The 11490-nt window shown below is 40.3% G+C and overlaps 1 protein-coding gene across 1 annotated transcript; it reads left to right on the top strand.

Annotated features, from left to right (window-relative positions):
- Positions 1-749: 749 nt before the first annotated feature.
- On the top strand, positions 750-10828 carry LOC307267310 (uncharacterized protein). Its single transcript, XM_080049596.1, has 12 exons — positions 750-897; positions 1758-1869; positions 3047-3140; positions 3902-3956; positions 6777-6917; positions 6999-7159; positions 7243-7341; positions 7939-8084; positions 8282-8453; positions 8600-8712; positions 9004-9091; positions 9593-10828. The coding sequence occupies exons 1-12, from the start codon at positions 786-788 to the stop codon at positions 9644-9646; spliced, it is 1347 nt and encodes a 448-aa protein (XP_079905722.1). The 5' UTR covers positions 750-785; the 3' UTR covers positions 9647-10828.
- The last annotated feature ends 662 nt before the right edge of the window (positions 10829-11490 follow it).

The following is an 11490-nucleotide window of genomic DNA, read 5'->3' on the forward strand; positions in this document are numbered from 1 at the left end:
TGGTGTAAAAGCAGTGGTGGACCACATTAACACAGGTACTGTACCTAAGTGATGTCCTGAGGTTGTTTTTATTCATTGTATTGACAAAAAAACATGCAGGACTCTTGAAAGGGGAAGAAACAGTACAATATTGTACGGTTGTCACTGACACAAAAATCAAAAGGCGAGAGGAAAACAGCTTGAAAAAAAGTCAACAAAAACATTTAAGGGCAGCATTCAAGGGGAAAGGCCTATCTATCAGAATTAAGATTGCCTAATATATTGCTACACAGCTTTCTTGCAAATTTGTTTGACTACAGCGAGGAGAAAAACAATATAAAATAATTTTATATATAATAATAATATAATAATAATAATTTTACTATCCAAAAGAACTTACTACGTGTACTTACTTATTTTATTTGTATGTTTTATTTTATCAGTATAACGTGTCAGTGTTATACGGTGTTGATAAAAAAAAAATGGGCCGCCTACTACTCTTAAAGGATAGTAGCCTAGGCCTAATACTGAACGGATATAGTGGCCCACTGTTGGTTTCAAAGCAAAATTATTTCAGAATGTGTGTTATTCAAGCATAACAATAACTAAAAACATTAATCTGCTAAAACTAGGTTGAAACAGGGTCACAGAGCCTCAGGAGCAAAAACAAACAAACAGGTTCACTATGTGACCGCAGGGGGGCGCTTCATCCGCACAGCAGAGCCCCATGTGCAACACTGAAAGTCTTCCCCCAGCGGTTTGGGGGAACAGCAGAGAGGCGGCGGCGGCGGGCGGCTGTGGTCATAATGTCGGGCAGAAAGCCCCGATCTGTGGCAAACCCTCTTGAGTCTGCGATCACCACACCAGGCGAAAGAATACTGAAAGAATGCCACAGTCTGTATGTGGACAGCGAAAACGGTAAATAATCAATAACTTGGATTTGGATTTACACGAGTCAACGTTGACAGACTAGTTTGAACCGTGCAGCAGCCAGGAGCAGGCACGCACAGTTGGGCTGTTATATAAGTTAAAGGTTCAGAAGGACTCAGTCTGAAGTGTTTTCAAAGTGACTGCTGCTGGTCCTATATAGTTACCGTTGGTGTTGGTCAGACTATGCAGCAGCTGTCTGTCAGTGTCAGACGCGTGACATTGAAGAGGTTCCTCTGCAGGCCAGCGCCCACATCATAATCAGAGCAAGTTTTTACTCTCGTAAGCTAGCCTACTACCCGGGGAGTTTCCTGAGAGGAACCCAATAACTTGTTATCGATCAAGGTGTTGAAACAATTCGTTTCTGGGCTGCATCTAAGGATTATTTTAATTTCCAATTGTGAGTCTAAATATATAAAAGAATAGGCTTTAAGAAATGCCTATCGCAGCTTTGCTGAGATGGTGAATTCTTCAAATTGCTCCAAAGTTCTCTTTGTAGAGGCTTAAACCAGACACTGTTTAATGTTTATTTAAATTATATTAGGCTAAATATGGGGGAATAGGCATCTTGGGACAGATAAGCTTGATCCTGTTTTTCTTTTCATGAATAATGTTTTATTTCAAAAAATCTACACTAAGCTAATCATGAGAAAGTTTGGAATGAAAAAATATTGGTTATGTGGTCATGACATCACTTCTTATGTATTTGACTCCATGTAAATACTTTTCTTTTGCAATTTAAAACAAATCAAAAGTGATATACTGTGATAATGCCATTTTAATTGCTGCATGCCCTGCTCACTGTGTGCGTGCGTGTGTGTTTATGTGTTTTTTGTGTGTCTTTTTTTCAGGCCTGGTAAAGATTGCCAGCAGCCTTGGAGTTCGCCTCCTGCCTCCCAGAAAGAAGATTTTTGTGATGATAATGGGTAACCATTCAGCAGGAAAGAGCTCCTTCATTAACTGGTAATACATATACCTAGTTGTTAAGAGGATCTGTGTTACGAGTCAGCTGTGCCATGCTGCAGACAATTGCATGGTCTGCTCCATATGTGAACGAGAGTAACAAGACATTGGAATCCTTTGTAACCAAATGGAAATGTTTATATTTGGCTAATACGACAAATTCAGATACTACATCATATTTTTTCTATTTTTTGCCCCTCAGTCCCAAGCGTCCCGCACACAAATTTGTGCACAGATATAAATAAATAAATAACTGAAAATGCAAAAATTATTATAGAGAAATTGATAAATACACACAAAAGAAAAATCAAATAGCAATAATAACAAAAAAACATTTATTTCTGTAAACTTAAGCTTTACTTTTAGGATTAAGATGCAAATTATTATGCACATTTAATGTTAATAGTTCTCACATTTATAATTGAGGCTATGTCTTGGATTTGGGTAAGTGTTAAGCCTCCTGGGCTTATCTGAAGATTGCTGATTAAACGTGCGTATAAAGTGGAGTTTTACTGTACACTCTCCACAACAATATCATCAACAGTAATAATAATATAATAATACATTTATTTGGTATAGCACTTTTCACATAAATACAATTCACAAAGTGCTTCACAAGAATAACAAGGCAGTATACATATACATACTGTATATACATGCATATAGGTAGTTGACTAGGTTGTCCACCCAGGTTGTGATCCTTGAAGGTCCTAGATATCATTTCTGGTCAACAACCTTTTACAACAGCCCATGTCCATAAAATCAGTTTGCCCCCTGGGTAATACATATATAAACGTATATATACAAAAACATACAAGTTTGTATACAATATACACAAATGTATAAAACCATAAAAACACGAAAAATAAAAACAAAAGCCATAAGGTAAAAAGAATAAGTAGATGTATCAATTAATTGCTATAGGCATTTATGAAGGAAAAACACTAAGCACTCACTTTTTTTTTTTGCTTTGTGTTCTGAGGAAAAAACATCTTGTTATTTTCTGACACTTAAACTATTATGAATAGTTTTTTTAAATGAATTGACAGATAATCCAAAAATTAACAAAATTTCCAGTTGCAGCCATACTAGGAAAAAGATGTCACTGCCCTTACGAAACCAATATGAAAGACAATAAAAGTTTGGATGCATTCGAGTCCCATTTCTGTCATTGCAGGTACGTTGAAGAGCACATACAGAAAGTGGGCGTCGCCATCGAAACTCAGGGGTTCACATTCATCACAAGCGGCCGCAAAAGAGAATCGTTGACAGTAAGATGAGCGTCTATAATTTAGGTCTAGATCTAGGTCTTATCCGTGTTTGTTACCCGATGGTATTTAATATTAAGACAGTACTTTTCAGTTTTGTGGATGACGGATGCTTTGAATTTTTTACTTCATAAATGGCAACCAAAGCTGCAGCCGGTCATAAAGGTCAAGAGGGTGATGCGTTCCATGTCCATGTCAGCTTGTATGGAGGCCACACCCACAACCAGCAGAGATTTCTCATTCTGTATGCTGCTCCAATGAGGAGCATTCTTTGTTCTACACACACATACACACACACACACACACACACACATACACACACACACACACACACACATACACACACACACACACACACACACACACACACACACACACACACACACACACACACACACACACACACACACACACACACACACACACACACAGTCACAGTCATCTATGCTGCATATAAACAGCCTCGGGAGGCAGCTGTCTCTCCGTCTCCTCTCATCCTCTGCCTCTGCCTCTCAGCTCATATCCTGTTGTGGTGAAGGGGATGAAGATGAATTATATATTTACAGCACAGGGTTGCATAGTTGAAGGTTTATCTCCTGTATACAGAAAAAAGCTTAAAGCAAGCGCCCTAAGCTGCAGCACACTGACATTAAGACTTGAGTCAAAGTACGGAGAAGACGGAGACTGTGTGTCGTAACAAGGTGGGAGATCAGACAAACTGCACATTATTTCTCACATTGTCTTGACTTTTTTTTCTTTCACAGGGCAATGCAACGCTACATCTCTACCCTCACTTTCGTCCACTCCTTGAGTTCAAAGGTAAGCTTTCTTTCCTTCTTGTTGTAGCATCAGTACATCGTAATGGCTTCCTGATAAGTGCACTGTTAAAAAAGTATTTTCCATGGTTGTACTGAAAAACAGTTGCCACGCCTCTCTACTGTATTTATCCTTGCCTTTGATACTGAAACCAGCGTGAAATATTTCCCCACTCATCCTGTGTGATCATAAGCTCAGTACTGCAGTCTTGGTGCACAACACGGGCTCATTAACATTGACGATATTGCCTAAAGTGAATAGTATCCCCTTTGTAGTAGACGCAGTGGAGAAATGCACATGATACAATTATATTATTCATTTTCGCCGATGGTGTCATGATAGAAAACATCCAAAAGGCAAGTAGAGAGCATTAAGTGTTAAAACTAGAACAGCAGGGGGTTGCAGCATCGCTAATAGTGAACAGGAGATCAATGTAGTTATAAAGCTTCAGACAGAGATTGGTTCCTTTGATATTTGAGAGGCTCTGCTGTGTTTGTGGCCCAAGGATATTTCCTGTAGGAAACCTTTAAAGTTAATCTAAGGGTGTGTTACACAGTCGCAGTTCAAATGCCGCACGTTCAGAGAAAGCTTCCCTCGAATTAAACCGACATCTCTGGCTGTCTGATCCCGTATGTTGCCCATGTTTGATAAACCAGGAGTTATTTTTAATACATTTCTGGACGTCACAGGTCAGGCTTGTGTCTTGTGATTGGAGGTCAAGTCTTTTGTGCTTCACCTCAATGACTCAACACTGAGTCATTGCTTTGACGTATCAAGTTTTTCTTTAATGAATCTGACTAGATTACATGTGGTGCCGTTGGCTTGTGAGAAACATGAGTTCAGAGATACCACTTGCGTCGAAGATGAAATCACGTCATTAGCTGCAGTTTGTGTTAACTTAAGACAGTGGGTTTGGTCTCAGCTCTCTGTGCGTCAGCAGTGGTGTGAAGCCTTTGTGGATGTTGAGGTGGTGGTCTGGGTGTGCCTGTACTGGGAGCATCAGCTTGCAGGGAGGAACAGTGAGGAATAGGAGGGGAGGGGGTGCTAGTAATGCATGTGTGTGTGCGTTGACATCCAGCGCGTATAGAGTGAGGGTTCACTGGGTGCGCTCATGGTATGGCGCGTGAGTCACACGCCCCATCGACAGCAGTGCAGTGGAGTCAGGAGTAGCTGCTGAGAAATGTCACAGCCGTTAGAGACGGCACAGCCTCCAGCTGCAACAGCTCCACCTCCAAGGCAATACAAGCAGGCATCTTCCTTTTTTTTTTACTTCACCGCTGCCTCTGGAAATATCAGGCTTTGTGTTTACCTCTCACAGCGACCGAGGATGACTCATCAGAAAAGCACTATATATCCTAATGTGGGAGTAGCAGCTGATAGCACAGTTTGTTCTCCTTCAGGACATAAAGGATGTTTACCTGTCAACCTGTTGTGGATCTTGTTCGTCCTCATTCTTTGCTTGTTTTTATTTTGATGTATTTGCACTGCGTCTAGTTTGACCTGTTTAGTCCAACAGGTTATTTTTTAAGTCTTGTACGATGCAGCATTACTGCAGCCTTTGCCCTTTGCCTCGTGCATAGGATCTCCAGTATAGCCTTCTCAGTTACAGTCACTTGAGGAACTTAGCACCCATCTGCGAGTATCGTTCTTCCTTTCCACCTTTCAAAAGACTTTCTTAGAGGGGATTAATATGTCTGTATCACTGCTGTTTGATTCTCCTATTTTGAAATGGACTCGTGTTATTGCTATTTTCTGTCTTTGTAGCAATCCAAAGATGCATGCATGTGAATGTTTTGAATAGAGAAAGTAAAGACAAGCAGCTGTCTAGAGATCCAATGTGAAGCTTTTTAAGAGAACCTGCACATGTATAATGTTTTCTTCCCACGAGAGCAACCTGTCACCTTTTGGCATGACAATTATTGGAAGAAAAACGCTTCCAAAAGTGTTCGATGGGAGGCAAAGGCATTGATATATTGGCCATGCTGGTGTAAGAGAAACATAAGTGAATGCTAATGTGCCACAGCAGCAGTGTCCCTTCTCGCTGCAGCACAAGGATGTGATTTGTGCTGGCTGTTAGCACCTGCCTCTGCCTATGAAACAGCCTCAGTGTCATCGGCAGTCTTGTGTGTGTAGGGAGGGTGGGGTTTATTTTTTCAGTAGTGGGGAAGCAATGTCTAAATAGAGATCCTGTTCTGGTGCTAAGACTCATGGTCTTGAGGTGTGTGTGTGTGTGTGTGTGTGTGTGTGTGTGTGTGTGTGTGTGTGTGTGTGTGTGTGTGTGTGTGTGTGTGTGTGTGTGTGTCTGTGTCTTGGGTGGTCGCGGTGGAGTATCTTAACCTCGCAGTGCGTTGCCTCACAGTCGTTCTTCACTGGCTAGCTTTATGTCCCACGCCCCACGCTAAAGCTGCCAGTTGAAGAGCTGTTGTGTGTAACCATGACAGCAGACCACTACGCAGAGGGCATGGTGAATAAAACCAAAGACAGAACAAATTATTTTGGGAAAGTTATATGTTTGAGGGTGTGGCCTACGCAGGAGTTCAATCAGAATGTATTGATGCTTCTACTGTATATACAGAGCATCCTGTATGCTATTAAATTCCAAATGCACCTTTCCAGTAAATGCAAAAAAGTTGACGGGGATCTTTTAATGTCACTACCTAAGGTTTCCATGTATTGACCGCACTGCGGCATCCAATGGCACACAATAACACAGCCATGAGAGGGGACAGCTTCCTGCAGGGACTCAACGTTTTCCTTATCCTTTTGACTATGAGTTTATCCTGAAGGAAGCATCTGTACACACACAGCGTTTGTATATTCCAGGTGTTACGGACTACCTGTCTGCTGAGATCTCCACCTCCAAGCAGAAGAAGTTCAGTCTTGTGACATTCGTGGACACGCCAGGTCTGGTGGACGGGGACATGGTCTACCCTTTTGATGTCAACTGTGCCATTACCTGGTTGGGTATGTCTTTGAAGCTGTACGCACATCTACTCTGAAGCTGTTGTGTTACTCCTAATTGATTTTTTGTTTTTTTATGTGCAGGAGAACTGGCCGACCTGATATTTGTGTTCTTCGACCCGATGGGCCAGGCGCTCTGCAAACGCACGCTCAACATTGTAGAGAAACTGAGTGACAAATGTGGAGACAAGCTGAAGTTCTACCTCAGCAAGGCAGATGAAGCTGGGAAGGAAACGGACAGACAGGTAAGTTCACCTCATATGTGGCCTTTTAAAAAATAAACAAATTCAAGTTCAACCTAAATGATTACATTTCTCTACTTCTGCAGAGGGTAATGATGCAGATAGTTCAGGAGCTGTGTCGCCGTCCGGGTCTCAACAAATGTGGTTTTGAGATGCCTACAATATACATCCCCAATCCGCAGAAGGTAAGACTGTTTGACTGCTGTCTGCTGCTACTTCCCGTAATGGCCAGTTAGCAGGTTGTTGTTTTGTTAATTTAAAAAATATATTTTTATCAAAAATCTACATGCTTTTATTTCACTCTTATGAACTGAATATACCAATAATCTTATAAAACCCGCCCTAAATCATTACATCTTTTTCCTCGGGTTGTGCCATCCATGGGGGGGAATATAAATGATCTGGCTCTAGATGGTTGGGACAGGATAATTCATTTGTGCAATATGATGACTAAGAGAGTTATCTTCTCTAGGGGGGAGCAGGGGTTGTAAAGCACGGTCTCTGATCAGCCATCTTTGACAGTGGTAGCCCCCAGTCCTGAGATATTGCCGTTCCGTCTTGTGATCTACAACCACATTGCTCTGCTCTGCAAGCTAGATTTGTGTATCCCTCTCAACCTCCCATTTATTTTTGCTAAGCCAGGTCTGTCAGTTAAAACACCTTCAGGATTTTACTTCTAGACCTTTCCCCTCTTTGTGTGTGTGTGGTGTACATGTTTTGCAAGTTTATTCTAAAAAACGGACACACTCATGAGCCGTTTTTTTTTGTTTTGTTTTGTCAAGCCGAGCCGGTGCGTGAACCAGATCGAGGGAATGTGTCAGACCCTGGAAAAGACCATCAACCAGGCCGTTCAGAAGACTCTGGATCAGCTGGAGAAAGACTGTGACCTCATGTGTTCCACCATCAGCAGCAAACTGGAGAAGGACAGGTGTGACCTCTATCACAGCATGGCATTTTGTGACTGCGCTCGATATGTCGGCAAAGCTTATTTACCCCTGGAGCAAAATGATAGGCGGCATCTTGAAACTAATAAACCTTATCATGTGTCTAGGGAGGAGGAATGACTCACCTGATATTATCCGCTGTAGATAATGTGGTCATAAAGCCAGATTTTGTTGCACATAGGGCTGATGCGACGTACAACAGAAGCGTCCGTCTCCACTCGTTCCTGTGTGGGGCCATGGGTGTTGTCCTTCCAATCCTCTTCATCCTCAGCTTCATTGTGCACACAATCTCCAAAGAACAGCTGGAAGAGCTGCTGGGTGAGGGCATGGCTCGGACCGTCTCCATCTTCACAGTAAGTCCTCACAGAGTCACACAGGGAGATATTTACTACAAAGAGAAAATAGCAAATCCAATGAATCTTATCATCTTATCATCTTATTTCGTATTTTGTACTTGTTTTCTTGGATCTCTGAGCGTCTTTTCAATGTGTGTCCACAGGTAGTAGTGATGTTTTTATGGGACTGGATACCAGAAGATGGACAAGTTGTTTTTGTGATCATTTTTGGAGCTTTTTGCTACCTCCTGCTGTTCTTGGCAAAGTATTATGCAGGGTAAGTGTTGAAAATACACACACACACACACACACACACACACACACACATACATTCATGTAGCACTGAAACAATTGATTCATTTATTCATTGGTTGACAGAAGATTCCACTGCAGCCATTTTAATAATTCATTCCTCATCAAATAATCATTGAATAATTAGGAAAATTATTTTATTGCAGCCATACACATACATATTGATACCTGGCTACTTAAAATAAATCCATAGCATAAATAACATTTGCCCTCAGAAAAATATAGAAGTGAAGAATGTTCTGCTCTTCATTCTCAGCCAGAGGAATAAGACGTTGACGAAGAAGGAGAAACGGGCGATGGCAGAGTACAGCGAATACATCAAGGACGTCGTCAAAACTAAGAAGGTTAGCTTTCTATGTTGTGCCGTGTCTACTACAGGAGAGAAAGTATCACCTGCCCCTGCACATCCTCTCAGCTTCACTGAGGCTCAGTAAAAAAAATCCAAGGGCTGAGAGATGCAGAAAAGGCTCAGTAATTGAGCCTTTTCTGCGTCTCTCAGTACATTATTTTGAATTTGCTATCTACTTTCTGCGGTAGTAATGTGTTAATGGATATCAGTTTTGAAAAATGACAAAGGTGTACAAAGGACTAATGTGAGGTCAGAACGCGGGTCCTGATTGTTATGGTACATTTTTGACCAGACTCGTCCCCACAGAGATTGGAGTCCAGACTGATCCGCGGGAAAGAAACAATAAAAAAAAAATTGTGTGTATACAGTAAATATATATAATTATAAAAGCAGACCGTAATCATCATTTCATGGAGAGACGTCAGTCCAGGTTTAAATGAATTGTCAAATTTGAAATATCACAATTATCAATCTCACGGATCACTTTACTTCACAGGGGAAATTGTATGAATCCTACCTCCAGCAGTGTGCAGCAGAATATGACCTTTGACCCCTGGTATGCTGAAGGCAGTTTACACATGTATGCAGCATCTACTGTTTATTAGTGGAATCAACTGGTCTTTCTGAGGAGTGATCAGCTGCCAAATAATCAGGTTTGGTGATCATGCGACCTCTACTGCAGCAGACGTCGCTGCCAACATTTATCATCTCAAGAACTTTGATTTTTTTTTTAATGAAAAAGTGCCTTTTATTAGTCAGTAAAGGAGAAGCTGTGATTGTAATTGTTCAACGAAAGCTATTTTCATAATGTGAATTTTCATAGCACATAAGTGCTATCAAGTGCTTTTTAAATTGACTTTAGTTCATTTCTAGATTAGACCCTTGCAGCCGCTTTTGTTTGAGCAGACATTATTTTTACGATGTCCTCTGTAAAGCCTGTTCTCATGTGGTCGTCCTTCTCTTCAAACCTCACTGCACTGTTCTTGAGTCTTTTATGTTGTCTTTTGTAAGATGCTATGATGTCCTATGGTTATTTTGCATTCATTAGCAATATAAAAAATAACAACACTGTGATTAAAAACCTTGGGCATTAAAGTCCGACATTTTATTTAGTATTTTCATACCAATATGAGCTGCAAGCTTTCTCCTGCCTCCAAAGAGTTCCTACTTTTAGAAGTTTGTTTGTTTTTGTTGTTTGTTTTGTGCAGCCATCACATATGTTCTTATCATTGCCATGTGATAGTATTTACATTAACCACACACCCAAATAACTGTGATTGAAGTACTCTAATAAAACAGTCTAGTAAAGCTGGTGAACACTGAAGTCACTGCACTGCCACTGATCTGTCTCCTAGGTGTTATTGAGCCTGAACTCTTGGTGTTGTGTATAGAGCTATGTAACAGTCTAGTGTTATGACTAAAACAACATGTACTGCCTTCACTCCAGTGTTTTTAGATATATTTATTAGTCTTAACGGTGCTCTTTACCCAAACAACATGTAGATGCAATGTTATTGTGAACATAAACAGTTTGTATTGTGTGTGTTAGATGCCTCCTAATGAGGGAAAATCTTTATTTTTATGATACGTTTCATTTATAAATTGTGTGTGAATGTATCTATTCTGTGTACATTTTCCAATCCCGATTTCCAATTTTTTGTAATCCCGACAGAAAGAATGAAAAAAAAACTTTGTTCTGTCACTTCCTCGGAAATTATTAAAACATTTTCTAATGACTGCTTACTGTTGGAACCTGGTTAATAAAATGGAGAATGTGCATAAACAACGTTTGAAATCATGGGGTATGAAATGTTGCGTAAAGCAGTGAGTAGTTATTGTTGGAAGACTTTTATTTCAAAGTTTAGTTATAAAAATGCAATTCCAGACTTCTCTGTAGAAACAACAATGCCTTTTTTTTAAATGTCAGATGCTTTGTGGACATGTGTGCCAGGGCTCAAGTATTTTGGGATCATCAGCACATCAGAATGTAATCAAAGCATCCTTGCATTATACCCATTACAAGCAATTCTAAATGATCATGAGAGAATCTGTGATATTACTTTTTTAAAGCTAAGACTTAATTTCTGCTTGCAAAAAAAACAGTAAGACCAGGCCAAAAACCTCAGTTCCCTGAGTTAGTAACAAAGAATATCCCAGTGGAAGTCACAACTATATTAAAAAAAAAAATTAAGCTACTATAGGATACTAAAACGGTGATATTTCCGTTAGAAAATATGCTAATCTATTGGGCAGGCACTAGTGTGTGATCAAATTAAGAGTAAATCCTGCATAATTTGTGCAATATACTAGCAAGGCAACAATTACAAAAGGTGTATTGTAATCCTAGAAAAGCTAATTTATTACCAATTAAACCGGTGTCTATGTATGTTAGTA

The sequence above is a fragment of the Ammodytes marinus genome, assembly GCF_949987685.1.
Source record: "Ammodytes marinus genome assembly, chromosome: 2".
Classification (NCBI taxonomy): Eukaryota; Metazoa; Chordata; class Actinopteri; order Uranoscopiformes; family Ammodytidae; genus Ammodytes; species Ammodytes marinus.